Source organism: Simochromis diagramma, unplaced genomic scaffold, assembly GCF_900408965.1.
Source record: "Simochromis diagramma unplaced genomic scaffold, fSimDia1.1 OVJJ01000545.1, whole genome shotgun sequence".
Taxonomy (NCBI): domain Eukaryota; kingdom Metazoa; phylum Chordata; class Actinopteri; order Cichliformes; family Cichlidae; genus Simochromis; species Simochromis diagramma.
Window position 1 is genome coordinate 4,521,804 of NW_024387371.1, and position 24,391 is coordinate 4,546,194.

A 24,391-nucleotide genomic window follows, 5' to 3' on the forward strand; every position below is an offset into this window, starting at 1 on the left:
TTAAAAGTACATAAAATGTCATGTTTATTTAGTTTAATTCATATTTTACTTAACATTGTAAATCTATTTTCAAATAGAAAGCATTCTATACAGCATCAGGCAGGAAATGTCTCACTTTTTCATTTGCTGTCTCTTTTGATAAATAGAGGGAAGAGGCGTGTCAGGTCACGCTAGCACGCTGTGGTAGTCTGGTGGATATATGGTTATATTTAGTGCAGTTATTGCATTACAAAGCAACCATCCCAAAAAAAAGTAGTGCAATTTTTTTTTTCTCTACTCACACAAAAGAGGAAGTCCAGATGGTCTAAGGCGTTTAAAAGTTTTTCAATGTTAGGCTTTGTATTGCATACAGAATAAGACAGAGGAAACTGAAGTATAACTCTTGTAAAAATTGTGCTTCATAAATCGAAAAACCTTCAACTGTTTTATCAGTTGCTAAATTGGTCCGCGTTGAAAAACATACTCTGCCAAAATATAACGAAAGGAGCTAATTGTTGAACTAAGACATGCAGGGCTTGGATAATCCACTCATTAGATCACAAATTAACAAAATCAAAGGCCTGATCGGGGACGAGTTTTTTTCTTTGTTTTGTTTTTTCCCCCCAGTGAGTGACTTTATTGTGGAAGAATGTCCTCAGCGTTAAAGGTGTGTGAAGAAATAAACAGATCTTTTTAGTAATCGTGTTGTTGGTGGTGCGAGGAGTGAGTAGCCCCAAAGACAAGACTATCACTACAAGACGACGAGGAGAGTCAGAATCGATGCATTACTAAAATACTTCAAAAGAAACAATCAGATTTCATGCAACACTTGCATAGATTTTTTTCTTAATTTTTTTTTCAATCATGCTGATTTTTTTTCTCTTTAAAATATACAGAACACTAGATAGAGATACCTGTGACACATGGAAGCAGTAAACCAGGGTTTCCTATCAGCCGGCCGTGACAACAATCCACCCTGTGTAAGGAACAGAGTTGGGCCGCCGCTTATCAGCATCGCGTCCACCTCGTCGTCGGCTCACGGACTAGAAATGGCGCAGGAACAGAATGACGTGTCACGAGTGCTACAAGTCCTCGGGGAGCACGACACGGTCGTTACATGGAGCTGAGCGCGATGAGTGTTGTAGGACATACACCTGAGGATCCGCCTTTGTAAAAACCAGCTGTAAAACTGCAGTACGCAAACAATGTTCGACACAAAAAATATCCGAGGAGAGTGAGGTGGATGTAAGGGGAGTGAGATCAGTCTAGAAACTGGATGCTACAATCAATAACGTGCTACAATCGAATTTACGGGGCGATAGGTTGTGCGACCAAGTGGTGCTGGAGGTGCAAAAGGCATGCAAGCTTACATTCTCTGAAGCCTGGATTTGAAGAGGAGCTGCAGCTGTGCAGCATGTGCTTGAAATATGTGTATGAGTGGATGTAAACAAACGTGTGTTTTTTTTGTTTTTGTTTGTTTTTTTTGGCAAGGAATTCATCCTTTAAAAGATTTAAAACATTCCCTTTCATGGTTGTGTTTACATTCTCTGTGCCCATTCAAAGATTTTTTTTTCTTAAGAGAGTGATTGTGCAACAGCAAAGACGAGCGATGCCCAGAACGTACTGCACTGTAGGTGACGCTGACGCTGTACTGCAGCTTCATATCGATGACGTTTTAACTGTTTAGAGACTGTACAATGTCTCTCCAAAAATCTCCGTTCACCGAACACATGGATGGCAACAAACAAGTCCATATAAACAAAATCAAACAAATAAAGTAGCAGTGCCCATTCAGTATATACATTGGAATCAAATGCATTACTATTTCCCATAACTGATTCAGCGGTAGACATTCCTACGTTAGTTTATCCATAAAGGTCATTCACTTCCTGTTCTGACGTTAATGTGCAAATAGTCTTAAAATTATACATGCAATAGTAAAGATCGTTAAAAGTCTTAGGAATTTTAAGGCCAGTATATGAGACATCCTACAATAGAGAAACCTTAGGCAAAGCAGCTAAAGTTTGAGTTTGCGTACAGCTGGTAGCCTGAAACTTTTCCCTTTCAGAGGTGAGTAGGCCCCCTGGAAAATTGTGATTGGTCGATAAACTGGGCATCTGTTTGTGTTTGTTTCCAATTGGCACTAAAGTTTGGCGAATCTGGGAACAAATTTCATCTCTAAGTTGCTAGTTTGGGCCTGTGCGGTGGGTGGAGGGCTTGGGGGGGGGGAGCTGGAGGCTGGGAGGGGCCCCTTGTCTCAGTAGGTGTCTCGGGGCCAGGGGCGGCTGCGCTGGCGGTTCCGCTGGTTGTGACCTTGCTGAGCTTCGCGCTGGAGCAGCCTGTCTTGTGACTCGTGCCCGTTGGCGCTGTGGGCACCGCCTGTATGGCCGCGGTGAGAGGGGTACATGTCCCTATATGTGCGAGCGTGGCAGGGAGAGGCGTATTCATCCTCCTCATCTTCCTCCTCCTCTTCTTCCTCTTCCTCCTCTTCATCCTCCTCGCCCCCCCTGTGACAGGGGCTCCCCCTCCGGCCACGAGAAAGCGAGTCGCTGGCTTCGTCAGATGGCATAAGACTGTCCTGCTCCAGGGGGGAGTGGGCCTCCTCGCCGGCCTCCTCTTCCTCATCACCCTCCAAGCCTGCTGTCTCACAAGGCTGCGGCTGGTTCTTGTTCTGGATGATTCAAGTGGTCATGCAGGAAAAAAATACAAATAAAGGCAGAGTCACATCAAAGCTTGGACTCAGGATATCATCTCGAAGGAAAAACACAAAATAAGGCAAACACTACATCAATAAGGACTTTGAAGGAATTGTGGGAGTCTGTCTGAAAGGAAAATTCTGGTTTCTTTCCCATTATTTCCCACTGAAGTAACTATTTTGAGCCTACAGAAGACATTGAGCTCTCCAAGTCTCTGATCACAGTGTGATCAGATCAATGCCCAACCGTCGTTCTAAGTGGTCAGTTTTTATGTTTATTTTTAGTAGATTTAAATTAAGACTTTAAAATGATTCATACAAAATTGTTTCTTTTCTTTTCCATGAACAGCATAAAGTTAGCATTACCCTCAGAGACCAATAGAATATGGCAGACTCAAATCATTCCTCACATACCCACGTGTGCCTTTAAAAAAGCTTCTTACTGAACACAAAGTGACACCTACTGTAGGAGTTTAGGTACAGTTTAGACCACAGTCTTTGTTCTGTTTAAACAGGTGTCGAGTATTAAACGAGTATAAAGGGCAAAGGTGTCACTTTTATTTTTGCTGAAGAGCCGTGCCCAGTTTTACTTGATCTTGGTTAGTAAAACTACTGAATAATGACCAATGAAACAATGTATCATCTTTGTATCTTTGTGTTAGTGTTTGAAAAGGTTCAATCTTCACTAACAATCCCTTACAATCAGATAGGAAAAAGCCTCAGCTGTCTTAAGAAAAAGAAGTGCAATTTCATCACATTCAGATGGTCATTGCAAAAAAAACCCAACAAAAACAAAACAAAAGAACTTAAGTGAAATATATATGTGATATCTTTGTCAGTAAAACTGCTGCAAAACTGATGACGATTCAAACCTCTTGCTCACATAAAAAGTTATAATGCGATCACTCTTAACACCGCAATACTTCCTGATACAAAATACAGAGAAAAGTCACAAAAATAATGCCGTGCATGTCTGCAGTTTTTACAATTTGAAAAGCTACCTAGTAGGCCACATTGGACCATTTGGCGGGCCACTTACAATTCCTTGTACATATCTTGGACACTCCTGCAATTCAATGCTACTTTTATGATTCTTTATACGGCCTGAGGACTGTGGGCTCTGTAATCTCTCTTCTACATCGGAATTGCATTAACAGTAAGTAAGAGTAAGACAACAACACAAACTATTGATATCGATTGATAAAAGATGTAAGTACGTCCTCTACTGCTTGTGGTGCTATATTTTCTTATGTAACTCCAGCCCCACACCACCCTGAATTGGATAAATGGTAAAGAAAATGGATGAATGGATGGATATTCCAATGTAAAGTAAGCTACCGTAACCCAAAAGCTTAATTCCGTGACACAGAGCTGCAGAACTACAGTTGTGGTCAGAAGTTTGCATTGCACTTATAATCGACATGAATGTCATGGTAATATAGGGCTTTGATTTCTGCTAATGCTAATGATTTCTTTGAACTGTTATTTTTCCACAGTGGAATAATTGTACAGCATACATCTTTAATGAAAAAAATGAATGGGTGCACAAATTTTAATTTATCCAGTTTTTTCTGTAATCCACACAGGCTCAAATATATACATATTACACATATTTGGTTAAATGTTCCTTAGCAAGATTCACCTCGACCTCATGCTTTTGATTGTCATCAACAACCTTCTGCCATAATTCTTCCCTGGACATTTGACCACTCTTCCTGGCAGAATTGGAAGAGTTCATAAATTTTTTTGGTTTTCTGGCACAGACCCGACTTTTAAACATATTCCACAAGGTTTCAAAATGTATTCCAGACGCTTAATGTTAGCTTTATCCAGTCCAAAACCATTTTTGATGTGTGTTTGTGATCGTTGTCCTGTTTGATCACCCAATTATCTTCATGTTTCAACTGTCCAGCTGTGTGTTGATCTGAGGTAAAGGTGAAGAATTTGCATGTAGTCTTCTTCTTCATTTTTCCATCCACTTTGTGTAATGCACCAGTACCGCTGACAGGAAAACAGCCCCAGAACATGATGCTGCCAGTGTATGTATATGTTTGAGCCTGTATATATACACTTCTGTCCCTGTGTGAATTAGAGAAAATTCAAAATAAATTCAAACTTGTGCACCTACTTGGCACTGCTCGAATTATTAAAATGTTTGCTGTGCAACGATTCCACCCTGGAGAAAGAAGCCAAAATGACCATGACATTCATGCTCATGATGAGTGTAAGTAAACCTCTGACCACAACTGTAGGTAACATTAAAAAAAGCCTATATAATGACCAAAAAACTCCTATTTTTACTAAAATTGCAAGAAATAGCAAATGTGATGTATAACCTCAGAGATATTGTGGCATTTTCTAAAATATCAAGGTATAGAAAACTGGGATTACTTGTTCTTTAATCAACCTGCAGTCAGTGTCATAAACCGCAGGTAAGTAAACTGCAGAAATAACACAGAGCTGAGCAACATAAAAGGGTGATAGTGTTCATAAGTGGCATGCAGAAGTGCAGCAGTGTTGTTATCTTCAAAGTCCTTTGTTTTGTCGGTGTGTGTATAGATTAATACAACAGACACTGAACAAAAAAATGCATGTGAAACGGCTGAATGGATGTTCAGGAAGTTCCTCTTGGAGGTAAAAAGTTATTTTGCCGATGCTGTGGACTCATCTTTTGTGTGTAAATTTGCATTTAGTTCAGGTGAAAGCATCGTTTAAGCACCCATCACTCGCTTTAATTAGCATCATTCAGGTAGCTTCATGTGCCACAGTGAGCGGGGACAGCATTCACAAAGCATGCTTGGAAACTGAACACAATAGGGAAAGTTAGATTTAACAAAACCAATATATTTCAATTGTAGTATTAAAATGGAGACAGAGCTTAGCTGCTTTGTGAATAAAGCTTGTGGAGCAGTGATTCACCTGAAACCATCCAAGTAAAGGAAAAGAGGCAGGATGCAGTAAATTAAAGACAAACAACAGCAGAAAAACAAAAACACACCAGGTCTAATCTTTTCTGAGAGTTGAATGAATAAAATGCTTTTCATTCACTGTCTCAGCCGCAGGGTCGTGTTCGGGTGTCGGAGGTGCGCAAGAGGGGTGCAAATATATATACATATTATATAAACCCTACTACTCACCCCAGTTTGTACGCGATCATTCAATTAATTCCTGTGTTTCAGAAAACTGCAAAGATGTTAAGCATGGATGAGTGAGAGGACAGACAAGACAACTGGAGACAATTAAACAAAACACAGGAGTGAAGCCTGAGATGGGAAGAGCTGGCAAAGACAGTGACAACATACAATGTGTTCAAAAAACAAGGCTCGTTGTCAAAAGTCTTGCATTATTTTAAAAGCGTATTTTTACGCTCTCCTGATTTATGTACACACTCAGAGACAAACTTACCTGTAGGCTAGAGATGGCAGAAGGCGGGGTCATGAGGCTCTGCTCCAATAGTGGATTAAGAGGGGTGTTTCCTGGGAGGTGAGTGGCACGCCAGTAAACCTCCAAGTATTCAGACAAATGCTCACAAGCATCTTCCAACTGGTTCTCATCCAAAATGACATCAAACATATCCTACGAATGTACAACATGAAAAATTAGACTGTAACTCAGTGGCATTCTGTTAGGACAAGCAGTGCTTGCATTATTAAATCTAGAAATAAAGTAAAATACATTGAAACATACCAAACTATAGCGATCTCTCTCCTTTCATCTCAGACAGTGCTGTCATAAAGCACCTTGCCTGTCAATTAATGCGCACCCAGTCTGTACATTACTGCCATCTTGTGTTAGGTAGTTGGCTATTGTCGCTGAAAGCTGTGCTTATTTCATGACATAGCAAAGTGTAGTCGTCTCCTTCTCTGAGGGGGTGTCTGTTTCCTGCTAACAATAACTGCTGCTAGGCAAGCTGAGAGGCCAGCAGTTTTTTTTCTGGTGGTTTGCGCATGGGCACTGCGGATAAACCTCTGGTCTTTGATGGTAAACTAAGGGGAGAGCAAGCTGCCGTTGGTCTGCTTTCACTGCTTCAAGATCAGTCATGACCTGCGCTTTGTGTGGAAACACAGCTAGCATTAGCAAATGAACGGGCTTCAGTGATAGCATTATAGCTTCAGAGGAGTTTTCTCTTGCTAATCACCTTGGCCAACTTCTGAGATGTAGAGGAGATGGCACGTGAAAACATTTTTAATAACTTCAATACATTAGAAAGGAAAGCAATGACAAGGCAGCTCTGACCATGCCTGGTCTAATAAAACAGGCAAGTTGAACAGGCGCAAGCTCAGGAGCACTTTTAGATTAGCGTCTATGAGAATGTCTGAGTGCAATAAGCTTAACCAGCTGTTTTGCTAAAACTCCACCTTTATTTTTCATTCGTATTTTAATCCCCCTCTAGATACTAACAGTTAACCATGCCACACACTGCTCAAGCCTTTAATTCAGATGATTTTTTTGATATTAAATATTTGAATATACTTTTTGAAAAATCAAAAAAATCATTTTACATGATCATGTAAAATGTCCAAACTGCATGGACTTATTACAAACTGTAGCACTCACAGGGGGGCACTGAGAGAGTTTGTCTGCAGCCATCATCTGCACATTCAGGTGCTTGCTCTGAGACTTCCCCCTGGATTTGATCAGCCTCTGGAGCACCTGAGAAAAAGAAACAGATGGTGTAAGAAACCAAGAAAGATAAGACTGCCTTAATCTAATGTTCATGAGCAAGGTGTACCTTTGGTGAGGAAACTTTAACATAGACAATGATGGGTGCAAGGGAGGTTTTGGCGAGCTGTGCGGGATGGTTGATGGTGTCTGCGTCCAGAACAACCAGTTGCAGGGTTTTGGCGAGTTCAAATATCCTTTCAATCTCACTCTGAACCTCAGCTGTACAGACAAGAAACATTAGATTATCAAAGTTGATTCCCTTCCCTAAATGTAAAATAGAGGTGGCCAACCTCAAAATACAACAATTTTGGTTTGTCATAAAGTGTGAACTGGATAAGATCTTCACCACTGACTCTGAATGCACTCCATTGTGCATGCTACTTGGAGTAGCAAACGTCAAAATCAAGGGGAAGTTTGGAAAGCAGCTCTATGCACTGTTAACATTCTGTGCAAGGAAATGTGTACTTTTGAACTGGATCACAGACACGGCCCCATCTAAGACTCAATGGCACCGGATGATACTGGAATATGTGTCACTGTGGATTCTCTATTTATTTATTTGTATTCTTGAGCCGGGTTGTTTGTTTTGTCTGTTTTGTTTTATTCTGTTCTGTTGGTTTTGTTTTGTTTAATGATGGTCTCAGTGTAAAGTTTAAAACTCAATAAATACATGGAAGAAAAAAAAAGTTGCTTCCCTTCAAAAAAAGAAAGAAAAAAGAAACTTGTGGAACTTTCATACTGGCATCAGCATAGCTTACCTAAGCTCGAGCGAGTGTTGGATCTCTCCATTATGGGTCTTTTGTTAAGGACAGATCTCTTGGCTAAGGACAGGTCGGCAGTTACACGGGTGATTGAAATTCTGTGGACAAGTTGCAAAATGCAGGTAAATATACACTGAAACTCTTTCACTGAAATAAAGGCCTGATTTTCACCAACTACTTGATTTATTATATAATCTCCCCATTTTACTGACCTTCCCTCAAATCTGTGTTTCAGGAAGTCAAAGAGAGCTTTCTGCATCATATCTGTCACCTTTGGGAACATAAGAAAAACAATTAATTACAAACACATTATAATTAAAAGGCTAAGACATCCTGCTTCCTCTTATTGTTTTTCAAATGTATGCTGCTAGAGTTGTTCATGTTAGTACTAAACATGGTCAAATCAAATAAACCAAAATGTTATGCTTCAGACTGCTCTTAACACTTGACTCTGGACATTTTTTTCTATTCTTGGCTTGGTACGATATCAGTGAAAGTGGATTCACCCCTCCACCTGCTAATCAGCCAATCAGAAGAATGCTATTTTGAAGGGAGGATGGCAGGAGGTAAAACAGCTTCTTTCAGGGAGTGGATAAAATGTACTTAGCACCAAGGCCCAGTTTAACATAAATAAAGATTATTTTAAGATTTGAATCCTGCAAAGTGGTTTTAGTGAAGTCAAAGATTTATAAGTAACTAAAAAGTAAAATTCTGAAAATTACCAAAACAGTTCAAATAAATAAACAAAACATAAAATGTTTTGGGTTACTACAGTAAAGCGTACTAGGTACACTTGTTAGACTGTTCGCTAAATGTCTAATTAGCCAATCACATGGCAGAAACCCAAAAAGTCCACTTGAGTCAAAGTACAGTTACTTCATAAAAGACAAAAGCTTGAGTACAGGAGTCATGAAAACAATTACTTATGCAAAAGGATGAAACTGTCTACTGAAAAATAACTTATGAGTAAAAAAGAGACATAAACATGCAACTGTATCAATAGTCCAGCTTTGATGAAATTCTTGATCCTAATTTCCTAAAAGTAGTAAGTAGTGTTAATTACAGACTGCATAATCGTCCAAATTTCCAAAAACTGTAATGGCTGTCAAATGGCCCTTAACAAAGTATAAATTCAGGGTCTGAGGACTTTCATAAATGCAAAATCATAGTGTCATTTTCTCATTATGAGTGTAGACTAAATAGCAAAAAAGTCATCATTTAATATTTGAATATTTTCCAATAACTTTCAAAGGACAAATTCACACGAGCTAATAACGAATGCAGCAGTGCAAATAGTGCAGAGGAAAGCAGTCGTTCTGCCGGCTGGAGGTGAAATGGAGAGAAGCTGACCTCATAGCCCTTCAGCGATGGTCCCACGAGAACCACCGGCCTCATAGAGGGCACCACATCATAGGGAGGGACATGTTCCTACCAGAAATAGAGGAGGACAGGAAAGGGGATAAAGAACAGCGAAAACAGGGGTGAGAAATGATGGGAGTTGGGTTTGGTTGTTGTTTTTTACCCTCATATTCAATCAAACAATGACCGAAAAACCAATATTAAGACCTGAAGTTATTTAAATGCATTTTGGTTTTATAACATTACATAACAATAATTACTGGTATTAGTTAATCAACTAACCTGACAATGAGACAGGTGACAGAAAAGGGATTGGTTAGTTGTAAAATATTTAAAGGTTTTGTTAAAATTACCCATTTTAAGATCAGGTGCTTCCAGTGTACTACTGCAGTGATTATTTTAATATTAACTCCATAAAAAAACAATTAAGCAACCTCCTATACTCACAATCTGTTACACCAAGCCTGCTTGTAGTTTCTAATTGTATAACCTATTTTTGCTTATTTTCCATGGCCTCTCTTACTTTAGGGAATTCAGTATTATCTTCTACAAACTCTGTGTTGTTTAGAGTGAAAAAAAAAAAAAAAAAAAAAAAGCATGAATTATAAGCAAATTCTACATCATCATAAAGTACCAGAACCTACCTGTTTTTGCTTCTGTTTAGCTTGTGAAAACAAGAAAATAGCAATCAGTGACAGAAACTGATAAAAGACAGCAGAAGCTGCTTTTTGTTTCAGGACCAGAAGAAGTTTTGCTGCACTTACATTCACCTGCAGATGGCGGCGTCGTCCTCCAGCTCCCTGTCACCATGTCTCCTAAACTTGAGGAGTTACCTCCTGTTTTCCTGCAGAAGCAGCAGCAAAGACACATTGAATTACCAAAGCTGTTTTGTGGAAATAGATCACCTGAGATGAAATGAAATAGCTGACCTCTGTTTCTGCTCCTGTTTCAGTCGCATTGCCTCCAATCGTAGAGGGCTGGGGATGAAGGCGATGTCTGCTCCTTCTTTTACTAGCCGGCCGATCCACCAGTCATTATTGTACTTCTGTTAAATTCAGTTCAAAAGTAGCACTGGTTTACATACAGCATGTGTCTTTTTTTAATATAATGAAAGGGCATATTATTATCATTATTATTATTAGTAGTAGTACTAGTATTATTCAAAACAGATAATCTCACTTCTTTGATGTGCAGGAAGTCTTTGGCATCGAAGTTGACTGCAGCTCCTTGGACTGGACAGTCCTCATCCAGAGCTCCACAGTAACTCACATTCGTCTTTACTGCAAACGCTACAGGTTTGGACTGTGGTGTCAACAAATAAGAACATGAAGAAGACTTGTGAGTGATGCAAATGCTCTGCAAACATGTGAGACTCAAGGACAAGAACAGAGTGCAATAGATCAACTCCTTGTTACTTGAAAACAGACTTCCTTTGATTGAATCAGCAACCAATCACATAGCACAAAAGATGGTGACCAGACTAGCAGATTATCAAAGGATGTGACCGGGTGGTAATATGCCAAATATCTGGCTCAAATAGGAACGCACCAATACAACATTTACATTGGATAATGGTCAGATCCTTACTCAGAAATCAGTGACAGTGATTGTGCACATGATGTCACATGATGTCACCTTTCATATTGTTCTGTTTACTTCACCGCACAACAGCAGCAGCTAGCAGAAGCACTAACAGCAAAGTGTTAGCAGTTTAGATGCCTCCTTTACCAACAACCCGTCTTTCTAATAACAATTTTTTTAACCCTTGTGTTGTCCTCGGGATTCCCATATACTTGTTTGCCATTCACCTAGGGGTCATTTTTGACCTGAGGACAACACAAGGGTATTAAAGTTACGTCAACACCCTGCTTGTTTGCTCACTTATTATATTCAGTCAGAAAAGTATCAGGTAGAAGCTGGTGCAAAAACTTGTTGGAAAGCTTTTAATATGGTTACAGTAGCATAATGTGTCATAGTCAACTCAAATAATATTATTTTGCTCCAACTGTCCTCTGAAAAGTAAACTAGCACAACTGTAAAAGACAAAGGTACTTAGACTAGTGCAAATACATTTGACAAATCCATTAGTTATCTTGGGCCTGTTGTTGCTTATTTTTTTTACCAATTAATATCAACTCATTAAAAATATACTCTTGGTTACAGAGTTAGGAAAGATATGTTTAAAATTAATAGTGATGCTTCCATAGACATAACAAATGACTTCCTGCCTCTTTCTCATAGTGATGAACAAAGTTTGATAATTTAACGGTAATTTAGCAGTATCAAACAGCACAAACGATGAAAAATGATTAGATTTTCAGATTTCTTTGTAAAAGCACCGACATTAACATCTCCTTTGCTGACTTTTACCTACAACCTAGACTCTTCTACTTCAAAATTCAACTGGAGAGATAGAGCCAAATGTTTCTTAGATATTTTCGTTCATAAACAGTCTAAACACAGCAATGTGTAGCTACGATAATGACTGTATGGTGTACCTTAGCTCTGTCGAGCTGCTGTTGTGCCTGGCGCTCGGCTTCACGCCGATACGCCTCGCGGTCCTCCTCTGCTGACAGGTCTGAATCAGATGGTCTACTGGTGTACGAATCAGCTGACCCCTGTCGGGAAAGAGTGACATGATATTAGTGGCACAGTGTTTAATAACTCAGTGAGTCACATGAAGATCATCCAGTCATGTTAACATTACTTAGGCTGTATTACTGTTTGTTTTTTCTTTCATCTGCTTCTCCCTTTTAGCGTTTGTTTGAGTGCAGGTGTGCATGCAAATATGTGCCTGTACTCATGAACACATTCATGTGTGTGCATCTACAAAACAATGCGTTGCTCTCCCACACCAGCCATCTTCTGAGAGGCCAAATATAGCACAAAGGAGGCAAGAGCTTCCTCTTCTCTCCTGCTTGGCCCCAATCCAGTCCATCATCCCCCACAGTGCAGCATATATACATCATTTATTCCCCTGTTTATTCTCCAAGGACATCTCCTCATTAGCAAAATATATGCTGGTTATCATTTTTCATTGTAGGACACATACCAAGGATGGCTAGCATGTCATGCTGAGGGCGAGGGATAAAGCAAACAAAGAGCTATTTTACACAATAAGTAAAATAGTGAAAATAGCTTCATAGGTCCTTCTTTTATTCACAAAAAACTCTCATTTTCTTAAAATAGCTGCAACCATTAGTCAATTAATCAATTAGTCAATCAACTAAAAATGAACAGCGAAATATTTAGGTAAACATTTTAATCAGATTCCAGTACCTCAAGTGTGACGTTTTCCGGTTTTTCTTGATCTCATGTGAGAGTAAAGTTAATATTATGGTTCTGAACTGTTAATGGAAAAAAAGGCTTTTCAAAATAGCCCCACAGATTCAATCAATAGTAATAATAACAATTGCAGTTTGTATACAATGTACAAATGGACTTCCACAGTAATAGTTTGGTTACTGCGTGTCCCTGTGAGCGTGTGATTTCTCCTATATTTGGCTTCTCTTAAGGAACTCAGTCCTGAATCTGTCAGCAAAAAGAAAACCAAGTCAGAGGAGACAAAATACAAAGGGGGTTGTGGCAGGAGAGAAAGAAAAATCTGTGGTGGTGGTCATGAAAACGCTCAGGTAAACCTCTCTAAATGACATGATCAGCCATATTGTTGTAAATAAAACAAAATGTTGAGAAACTAAAAAACAGCAGAAATACAGTTCACTTTGGTTTTCCTCTCCTCCAGAGTGCAGCGATTCAGTCCCGATCATCCATCTTACCCACATATACAAACAGATCCTCTGGAGGACCAATTAGCAACAGCAAAACAAAAAGAAGTACAGGCACATAATATAGACACACACACATACACAAAGTGTCCAGACATACCCCCCCCCCCCTCCACAAAACAAAACAAAACAAACAAACAAACAAAAAAAGAACCAGCCAGCACCTTTGCTTTCTCTGCACTTCAAAACGCATGCATGCAATCCAAAATAAATCATCATCTACAGTACCACTGCAAGCGAACACCTCTCCTCGTTTCTTTTTTTGGTGTGGTGGTGTCTGTTAGATAACTAGATCTGATTTCTAGCACTCAGAAGCTCTGCAAGGCAACACTGCACCAGTGCCAGAGAGCAGCACCGTCAGAAAAAAGGAGGGTGAGAAAGAACGGGTAGAAACAGACAGCGAGAGAGAGGGGGGGGAGAAGAGAGAGAAGGGGGGGGGTGAATACTGTTGACAAGACATACTGAAAAGAGGATGTTTACGAGTGAGTGATGGAGATGCGAGAGGTTTTATGCAACGATAAAGACAGGCTATCTAACGGGAAAGATGAGATTAGGACAGAATAAAATGCTGTGAAGGACTGGAATGAGACCTACATATCTTTCCTTACTGCAGATACACGAAAAGATGGGAAACAGAGGGAGGTGGAGGTGGTGGTGGTGGAGGGAGGGACCGTGACCACATGAGACAGACGCACACAGATACCGGAGAGAATTGCATACCTGGCTGATTAGCAGGACGGCGCTAGAGTCTGATAAAGACATGAATGTGAATTTTCTCACTCTAACAACGATCCCTGTCTTCACTGGGAATGCTCACAAACACACACAGACATAAAAGCGGAATAAATATGGTGGTGGGCGCAGAGGAAAGGTGTTATGTCAGAGTGCCTTTTAATGATGTTAGAACACAGAGAGCTTTTCGTTAATAACGTTTAGACAGGGGAGCATGCACCTGTGCTGCACACTCACTAACTTACCGACTGTTAAATTCTCCAAAGAGCAGCTTTACCACCAACGTCTTTTAGGTGAAGCTTGGCTGCATTGCAGAGTGTAACAATATAAGAACATCCTTATTGTGTTTTCTAAGGATGTCTTGTTTTTTGTTTCTGTTTTTTTGCTGCTAATGTCCCTGTCTGCAGACTAAATTTAACTCTGTTCCTTCCTACTCTGCTTCTGTGATTATTCTTCACACACTGCAACACTGATGGCCCCAACTCCACAGGGAGGGGCCAACAGGGAAGTGTGTCATCTAACTAGTCGAGTCCTCAGAGGGCCAAGTCATCCTACAGGCTAGGGACCGAACAACAGAGGATTTCCACACTAATTTGATTAGGCGGATTTCACTGATACTGTTCTGTTCTTTTCCCCCCCTCCTTCTGATAAGACATGTAGAGATGTCTTTACTACTGGCTCAAGACTAATGAATTTCTTAGCCATGGTAGAGTAACTTTACAGAAGCACAACCCCATTAACAACAAGGAACAACTGATTATTGATTTATGATGTTGATAAATCTTATTAGAAGAAAAATGTGGCTTTTGAGCTGCTAAATACGAGAAAGTGGCATAAACTCAGTTAATCTGATATTAGACATCATGTGTACATGTGTTGTGGTAACAAAGCAGCAGCTTTCTTTGGATTAAATTACATGTGGGTTCGTCCCTATGATGTGCGTCTTTAATATTATGTGTAGTAATTTGAGCTGCCATTAATACAAACATTGGGTGTATATTTTACGCAAGTACCTCCAAAAATCAGATGTAAAGTTATTGACTGTATTAACCCTATTAAAATTTTATATTTTACCCTTTTTCACCTTCATTGACATAATTTATCACTTGTTTACTTGTTCTCCCAAATTTGATTTCAATGTGAAAATCCAGTCGCTACATGAAGTTTAAGGTTTACAGGCAGCAAAACCTTGGGAAACTCACATGACCTTACCATTGAAAACAACGGCCAGTAAACACAAGCTCCAGCTGAGACTGATGTGAAGGTCTTTAGTTTTGAAGTGACTCTGTAATTAGTATTGGACAAACTGAAAGTTTGATCTCATTAAATGTATAATAGTGTCTCGTCATCCTCTTAAAGTCTGGGAAAAATCCATCCAATAGCTGTTGAGTAAATCCTGGCAATCAGCAGGCTGGCATCCATCCCTGCTGCCATGTGGCTAACACAGCAAAAAACAATGGATACCTGCCCTCTGTTTTGCTGACAATAGTATTTCACAGTATGCCATAGTGGTATTATTACTGCACAAGTGGGCTTTTACACGTTGGCTCATACTTCTGTCAGGAGTGTATACAATACTTAAAAAATTTAATTCCATTATTATTTAAAAAATTAAGCAAAAATAAAGCGAAACCACACAAAAAATTTACAATTATCTCATTTTGCCTCTGTTAACAATAATGACATTTGTGCCTGTTATGTTTTAAAAAAGAATCTGTTGGCCTTGACTAACACGATATCTTTGCCTCACCTGAAAAACTACAAAAAGCAGACACAACCTCTATCTTGATCACAACTCATTTTGAAGCTTCTCTGGTCTCTTTTCTTTATCCTCCATCTGTCCTTCCTGTTCTTGAATATAGTGACAGCTGTTAACAGACTGTTGTGCTACTGTGTAAACTGCTGTTCTTCAGTGTTCATATCATGCATAAAATGATGCCCTGCACATATTTACAGTGATGTTAAGTGAACAGAATTTGTTAATCAATACTTTAGATATTCTCTAAACATCTCATGTGATGGCAGTTGGTCCTGAAAGCTGTCATGCACGCACATACATAACTTTCCTCCTTAAAAAGAAACTGTGCAATTTAAGAATGTCTGTGTGTTTTCGCGTTTTTTGCAAGGCCACTATTAAACATAAAATCTCAAGTGAGCCCGAGGACCGGGGCTAATGCAAACCGAAGAAGCTGCTAAATAATCAAATTGAAACTTTATTTCAATGTCAAGATCAAGTCGTACATGGTGACAAACATGTTTTTTAGAACTGTGTCACATTGTAACTCCAGTGTTTTCCCCAGGCTGAGATTTACAGTTTAACAGTTCTCCCTAAACGCCTCACTTGTTAACTCTGACATCATTAGCCATTTCAGGGCTCCAAATGCTCCTTCTGTTCCCAAAAGCAAACAAACACTGAGGCACCAATGAGGCTTAAGAATGGTCCAAATTCTTTCAGCTCTAATAAAATGATGAGTGTAGCTCTTTCAGGTGTTACTGTAAAGTTTAACTTGACAAAAACAGGACGTATGAGTTTAATCTAGCTAGCTGGAATCTAAAGATGATACACCGTGTTCTGACTGAAGGACTGGGCAATAAAGTGATAAAGATAGTTAATGCGAAATAGGTTTTCCGTGATATGAGACACAATTAAAGTCTATAGAACGTCTATGTTTTGAATTACAACACAAAAGGCCAATGACAATGAGAATAGTACTGTGCCAAATCAATCAGGTGGCTGGAACAGAGTTGGAGCCACATCAGGTTAGACTGAGGAGTCTAGGAGGCGTGGGCTACCACAGCTGTATACACCAGCACAACAACAGAAAATCAAGCAGTGCCATCCCTGCACAGCTGACAATTTACCTGCACAATGCAAGACTTTACAAGACTCTTTCTCCCGTAACATGCCTTATGACAAAAACGAAGAGACACAGATGTATCACAAATGCAAGCGCCTGTGTTATGGTAACACCTGATGTCAGTAAGTACAGTCAAAAACACAGAACTTTAGCAGCTGATTAATGTAACTGACCCTTCTTACTAACTCCCTGGCCATAAACACACTGAGTGTAGAGAGTGTCACACTTCTCTACCGCATCAGATTTCATCCGATCCGTGTATGAATCTCGCTGCCCACCTCACTGCGACTGTACTGCACTCCCTGGGCTGTAATTTTTTTTCCATTTATTTTTTGCTTTGGAGCATAAGCCAACCACAGTCGAGTGAATATGAGTTTTTTAAATGTTCTCCTTTGTTTACATTTGAGCGTTTCTTACATTTATACTAAGGATATTTAAACAGAATGCTTTGTTTGTTTTTTGTCTTATTTATGTTTTTGTTTCCCAACAATTTAAACCAGTTTGAATCTATACAAATTAAGAGGTTTTATTTAATAGTTTTAGCAGATTTAGATTTCATTTTGAATGAATCTCTATGTATTTATTTGGAATTGACAAATAAAATGTAGTTTTTCATTTTGATTTTATTTTTAAGTAACACTTTAAGCTTTTAACTCGTCAGATTAAAGATTTTAGTTTACTGTACAAACCTAAAGACATATAATATTCTACAGCAGTGGCCCCCATGGACCGGTTTATGTCTGACAAAATTTTCATGGACCAGCCTTTAAGGTGTTGCGGATAAATACAACAAAATAAAAACCAGTACTGGTACCCCCCAAAAAAGAAGATTTATTCATAACACACGGGAAAAGACCCATGGAAACCATGTTAAAGATAAAAACGAAAAATAACGGTAAAAACCGATAAAAACCCTGAAAACCATAAATTTCACACCCAAACCTCAACTCTCGCATCCTGGCACCAAGCGACTCCGGTCCGTGGCGTGGGGGTTGGGGACTGCTCTTCTACAGTATATATAGCATGTTTAACTTATACCAGAAAATAGATATTATTTTAAATCAAAAGTAACCTTGTATTGTCACTGATTTGATTTATATAACTAACTAACTACATAAATGTAGATAAATGTCAATATTGACTTGTATGAAAAAAATATTGTGATCGAGATTTTTTTTGGCATATTAAGAAAGTAAAAAATGTATCACACTGCTTTAGACGTAAACAAAAACCTTAAACTAAACACCAGTCACATTTAGAGGGTAATTTTGGTTGGACTCTTTGTATAATGATATCCTACTTCGTCGCTAGCTACAGAGCTATGGCTAGGCCAATATAAACACATTAGCAAAGGAAGCTGTGGGATGACGGTTAAATGCTCTCAACAGAAGTACATATTGAGGGTCTTGAATTGAAAGAGAAAAATACCATCATATGGCAGGTAGAGCAGGGCGATATGACCAAAAATATTTATCACGATATACATTTGAAAATCTGCGATAACGATATAACTGACGATATAATTGACACTAGACAAAATACTTTACAACTCCTTAATTCATTAGTGCAAAAAAAAACCATCAATGTATTTTCACTTAAACAAGCAGCTTTTTTTAAGTGCATTAAAATTATATAGCTTAGCAAAGTCGTAATGAAACATTTGACAGATTTTCGAGCGACCGTCTACCACATAAAATCGTTTCGAGGTCAGTAAACACAACCAGAATTCATACATAAGGCATGCGGGATTATAAGGGGCTCTGTCGATTTTCAGAAAAATCAAAGGATTGATTTTAAGTGTGCCGTATTTTCCAAAAAACACGGTAATAACGACGGCCCGCTAGCATGCGCTACCAAAAATAGTGCTTTGTTGTGTATCTGACGGATGAAAGCTAAACCAGTTCCACACCACTGAAGTTGCAGCATTTTTACAAACCAATTCTGGTTCATCCGTTTCATTTAACGATCCGCTTTCGCTCTTCTCATTCTGCGTCGCTGCCATGTGCGTATGTAAACAAAGGCACTGCGCATGCGCGTTTTACCCATATTCTATCGCGATATTTCATTTTCCTATCGTTGCCCAACATTACACCGGTATTACCGTGAACGGTATGATATAGCCCAGCCCTAATGGCAGGTATAAGACACAGAAAACAGACAAAACTTTAACCAAGACGATGCCTAAAATGAGCCTTCTGAGGCTAGTCGTTAATATCTGTTGTACGGCCCGGAGTACTTTCTATGAAAAGGTCATGATTCTAAGTTTCGTGTCTACATTGAGTTTAACAGAAAATCCAAAAATCCAAATGATTTTCAAAGTGTATAGATCAAATACATACAGAGACTCCTTCTTTTATGAGAGAAATAAAATGCAGGGACAGCATGCTAATGCAAATTTCTATGGTTTTATTAAACCATAGGTAGCAGATTATCCAGAGCAGCAGCAAAATACATTATTCAGCATGCTGAAAACCCTTTCCCTCTTTGCAAATATTCTGAGCAAAAACTCCAGCAATCAGGATATCCAGCAACCAAATATCTAATTTCAAAAAGTGTTCGATTAGCTGTGCGGTCGTAATTCAACGTCAGCGAGTTCCACGAGCTACAGAGCTCTCTGAAACACACTGCAATAAATCAGTCTGTGGTTACATCAATATGGAAGGCAAGATCAGGCATACTGCATGTCAAACTGCAAAACTCAGAAGAGGTGTGAAGAGCAGCTGAGGCAATCATAAAGTCAAACAGGTGAACGAATGAGCGAAACAACGAGCATGAAAGAGGAAGACAAAGCAAAAGAGAGACAGGTGAAGCGGCTACAACATGATCCTTTAGAGATGTTAGGAAATCAATAGAAGAAGAAGAATCTAACTGTATTATAAGTCTTTGTACTTACTCAGTTGATGTGGTGATGGTGATGCTGCCAGTCCCTCCCTCTCTATAAACTACATGCTGCGTGCAGACAGACCGCACTATGTCCCATCACCTTACCTCACTACAACCTGCACTGGAGCAGACACCGGCAACACCTTCTTTTTCTATTCTTACCTCATCACATCACAACACAACAACGAGTGCAGCTTTTGCGTCACCTGATCAAACCGCCTCTTTAAATTTACATCACATTCTTACTCATTTCCATTACAGTCCAATTCATCGGAGGAGAAACTGAAGAAACTGCTGTTATTATCATGCACTCCCTGAAGATTTCTCCTCCGGTCTCAAAGCCTCGCGTCCTACATATAACACATACATCCATACTGCTTATTGTATCCTGCTGCAGAAATGAGTCATACTCCACTGCTCCTACATAGACACCCCACCCCTATCACAGACAAGAAACTATCTGCTCTGTTTGTGAATTTTACTCCTTCTGCATAAAACACTTTGTCATATCAGCAATGGGAGCAGGAGGAGGCGGGGTGCCTGTTGTGCGTGCAGGGAGAAGGTAATGATTGAAAAGAAACCAAAAAGGTGCTCGTGTGAACACTGAACCCACACATCACATCGCCCGAGGCCTTCAAAATGAGAGTCATGAATATTTTAAACCGTGCAATATTCTCTGGAAATCTGGAGATTGTCATTAAGCCTCGCGATCTGGATAACTAATGTCCCCTTCTGAAGAAGATGTCTGCTCAGCCCTTTTGCCCCCCCTTCTTCTTCTTCTTTTTCTCACGCCTCTCAGTTACACTGTTCCTCATTCCTGTTCTGTAAATGAAATCGAGGTATTTTATTTATTTATTTTACAGACCCTTATGCTTGCAGATTATTCACACCTATAAGAAAGGAACATGATGCCTTTACCCCTTAAAACCCTCTAAGTAAATGTAATGTGGAGATTAATGAAGAAGTGGATAATGAACTGCTTCAACTACTTTACCAAATTTTTGCTGCTTCTAGTCTCTCAAATTAAGAAGATGCTGCTTATTTGTATCATAAAAGATAGTAAACGAGCTGTGGGTGAAGGCGAAGCTGTCGATTCACTGGTAACAAAAGTTTGTACAGTCATCTACATCTGTGGGCTGTGGGTAGTGACCAAAAGAACAAGACTGTGGATATAAGGGTGTCTGGTGTCATCTGGTCTATAAAACACTCACAAAACAGTGCAGAAAACCCTAAAGTGATGGAAGTTGCTATAACGTAATACAACACAAAGGGTTTAGAACGCTAAAATTTGGCACCTTTGATTAAAACTAACTCAATCGGTTAAGGATACTACTGCTTATTATTAGTGTAACAGCTTCAGCTTTACTTTGAGAGATTATCTGACCAACTGACTTTTCAAGGTTATTTTTGTTAAATGTTTTCTCAAAGTGCAAGGAGTCAGAGTAAAAATTGATCAGCCAGGAATCAGAATCGTCTGATTTTCAATGTTCTGAGTCTCACATATGACACAAACATTTTTGTCTATGCACAGTGGTGTGAGCAAATAATCGCTTGCACACTCACAGTCACAGTAAACTGTGGAGGAACCGCCACAAAAACATTTCTACACTGAAATCACCTTCACCCAGCCGAGCATGGACATTTAAAGAAGCTAACAAAGGGGAAAGTAGCTGAAGCTTAAGCTACCCAGAGCTCAGATCCAGGCGCAAAAACAAACAAACAACAACAAAAATGCAGCAACTGTGTGAAAATGTAACACAATGTGTGAAAATGTTTTTAATACATCTGTTCTAAAAGTGCAGCAGCCTCGGTATGAGCAGTCACAGGATCAAAGCAGTAATGAGGAAAATTATGGAGACAAGCAAAATGATGTCATGAAAACAATGTAAGCGCCTGACAATTGCTTTGTTAAAGAAATATGTTGCACCTTCTTTTGTTTGGTAAAGTAAAATATGTCAGATAAAGGTGAATGTATATCGTCTTATCTTCAGTTAATTATTTATGCCTCTTTCCAAGAAGCAAAGGTCTTTATTTTCAATTAGTTAACTTAGTGTACTGGGGGTAGGCGGAGATTTGTAAAGTTTAATAATATATTTTGTTATTAAAATTACATTTTGAACTGATTTTTTTTTTGTAAAGGCTGTCAATTATAGTTTTCAAAAGAAAATTGTAATTGACAAAATCATAAAGAGACAAGTAACTTTAATCTTCATCAGGACAGAAAAACCTAAAGTATAAAGTTGCCATTCAAATCTAATAAAATAAACTGTTAAAAACTTAATAAACAGTAATGTTTAAAAAGCCTTTTTATCTATTTGTTTAATTTACCTCAGTTTACCTGACTTTTTCCAGGCCTGCTATGTTTCCCTTTTAAAGGTCCCTTGTAGGTGGAGTTAATCAGTGTAAGTGGGAGCACCTGGCTGGTCTCCCTGAAACATTTACAACATTTGCTTCTTATTTGGTCTGCTTTAGCCCTGTTAGCTCGGAGTTTATACTAAACAACACCTTCCACTCATCATTCAAACACTCATCCCACTGCTGACACACTGATAATACTGACTAACACACCTCATATTGCCAAGTATGGTGCCGGTCTGTTTTAATTAATACAGTTGTGCACTTTTGAAACTGTCCTCCTATTTGTCACAACTTACGAGTTGGACCACGACAATGGATGCGGTAAGCTGGCAAAATAAGTACACTTTCTTACATCTTTACTAACAAGTTTTAGATAAGCCGCAACACTAGTGAAGCTGCTGTGTACCTCTATCTCTGCTGCATGAGTGCAAAGGCATGGCTGGCTCATACGTTTCCTGTTTTAGCTGCTGTTTGGCTCTATTGAGACCATCTTTCAAAATTCACACTCAAATTTTTATTCAGGATTTTTTCTGTCTTTGCAATATTTCTGATAAGGGTGCGTTGGTTGTTGGTTGTGATGGTTTATTTTTATTCTTTAGGGAGGGGATGTCAGGAATGGCAGTTAAATTGAAATATAATCTGCAAATAACCATCACTGATAATAAATATATCTATGGGTGTATTAAGCAAAGTGCACTAAGGTGAATTATTGTGAAGCGCAAGAAGTTGCCTTTGGTATTTTAAGTGTGCTGCTACTGATATATTTATGTTCACAGTAAATAAGATTATGAGCACATGGCTTTTACTGTTAACAGTATTTCTATTTCTCCTAAAATAATAACTCAGAATACTAAGCTCCACTCCTGTCCCAGATAAGGAAAGTTGGGAGAAGTAGCAGATGATAAACTGTAAATCCTCGTATTTCAAAAATGGGAAGTGCTTACTTAAAGTCCCAATAAAGCCCCAATTCCAAGAATGGCGGAATGCCATGTAAATGTCTACAAAAACAGAATTACAATGATTTGCAACTCTCATAAATCCTTATTCACGATTGAAGATGGAAAACGGAAATATTTTAAGAAAAATTATTAGCTCCTTTTGAATTTAATTGCAGCAACATGTCTTAAAAACATTGGGGTGGAGGCAGCAAAATGTTACAAAAGTAAATGGTACTAAAAGAAATGGCTGGAGAAACATTTTGCAACTAATCAGGTTTAACCACAAATACATCAGTAATATGACTGGGTATAAAAAGTATGTTAGAGAGGCAGAGTTTCACCAATATGCAAAAAAAAAAAAAGTGAAACATGTTCTTCAATGTAAAATTTCCAAGACTTTGAGTATATCATCATCTATAATATCAAAAGTAACAGATTTTTGGAGAAATCTCTGTGTGCAAGGGACATGGCTGAAAATCAATACTGAGACCCTGTGATATTCAGTCCTGAACACTTCCAGAAATCGCTGTTTGAACACAGTTCTCTATACTATCCACAAATACAAGTTAAAGTGTGATTATACAGAGATGCAAAACTGGCTTAAAAAGGACTGAAACACAGTGGAAAACTGTTTGGCTGTAATAAATCAAAATTTGAATTTAATTTATTATTTGTTTTTGCTTTTTGTTTTTTTTTTTGTTTTTTAAATCATATGCTATCATCCAGAATTTTTTTTTTCTTTTTTTTTTTTTTTTTTTTAAAAGACTCAGCAAGACGATGCTTAAAGCATTTAGCACATCATGAACCAAAGAATACAATAAAGATAAACCAGTATGGTTGAGCAGCTAGGATCCTCTATCAGACAAAAATGGGTCAACACTTCCCTCCCAAAGGTCCAACAACTGGACTTCTCCGTTCCAAGATCTTTACAGACAGTTTACCCTACTTGCCTACTGGTGTTGGCCAGAGGGGCCGATGGCGCGATATGGCAGCCTCGCTTCTGTCAGTCTGCCCCAGGGCAGCTGTGGCTACAACTGTAGCTGCCTCCACCAGTGTGTGAATGTGAGAGTGAATGAATAGTGGTATTGTAAAGCGCTTTGGGTGCCTTGAAAAGCGCTATATAAATCCAATCCATTATTATTATTATTATTATTAAAAGAAGAGGGGATGCTGTGGTAAACATGGCCCTGTCCCAGCTTTGACAGGTCTCGCTGTCGCCAATTTCAAAGTGAGCTAGTGTTTTTTTTTCTCAAAATGCTACATTTTCTCAGTTTTACACATTTGATTTGTTTCGTTACACTTCGTTTATTGTAAATAAATGTGGGTTTTATGAGTTTTGCAAATGATTGCATTCTGTGTCATTTACATTGCAGATAGC

The 24,391-nt window shown here is 38.9% G+C and overlaps 1 protein-coding gene and 1 long non-coding RNA gene across 5 annotated transcripts in view; one reads left to right on the plus strand and one right to left on the minus strand.

Moving 5' to 3' along the window:
- The window catches only part of LOC120719134 (voltage-dependent L-type calcium channel subunit beta-4-like), a 26,946-nt gene continuing 2,555 nt past the window's right edge, over window positions 1–24,391 (minus strand). Inside the window, exons 1-13 of one of the 4 annotated variants that reach the window (XM_040008093.1) lie at window positions 13,965–17,605; window positions 11,958–12,077; window positions 10,639–10,761; window positions 10,389–10,504; window positions 10,224–10,303; window positions 10,104–10,123; window positions 9,451–9,528; window positions 8,313–8,371; window positions 8,098–8,198; window positions 7,407–7,558; window positions 7,232–7,327; window positions 6,080–6,250; window positions 1–2,650 (exon numbers count right to left, since the gene is read on the minus strand). In XM_040008093.1, coding sequence (XP_039864027.1) covers window positions 2,237–2,650; window positions 6,080–6,250; window positions 7,232–7,327; window positions 7,407–7,558; window positions 8,098–8,198; window positions 8,313–8,371; window positions 9,451–9,528; window positions 10,104–10,123; window positions 10,224–10,303; window positions 10,389–10,504; window positions 10,639–10,761; window positions 11,958–12,077; window positions 13,965–14,006 — 1,572 coding nt within the window. In that variant the 5' untranslated portion in view covers window positions 14,007–17,605 and the 3' untranslated portion in view covers window positions 1–2,236. Of the gene's footprint in view, window positions 2,651–5,811; window positions 5,953–6,079; window positions 6,251–7,231; window positions 7,328–7,406; window positions 7,559–8,097; window positions 8,199–8,312; window positions 8,372–9,450; window positions 9,529–10,103; window positions 10,124–10,223; window positions 10,304–10,388; window positions 10,505–10,638; window positions 10,762–11,957; window positions 12,078–13,964; window positions 17,606–24,391 lie in introns of those variants that run through there. The other 3 variants (XM_040008094.1, XR_005692624.1, XM_040008092.1) reach the window with 3 other exon arrangements.
- LOC120719135 overlaps window positions 22,139–24,391 on the plus strand; it is a 6,776-nt gene continuing 4,523 nt past the window's right edge. Inside the window, exon 1 of the long non-coding RNA XR_005692625.1 lies at window positions 22,139–22,396. This is a non-coding gene — a long non-coding RNA (uncharacterized LOC120719135). The remainder of the gene's footprint in view (window positions 22,397–24,391) is intronic.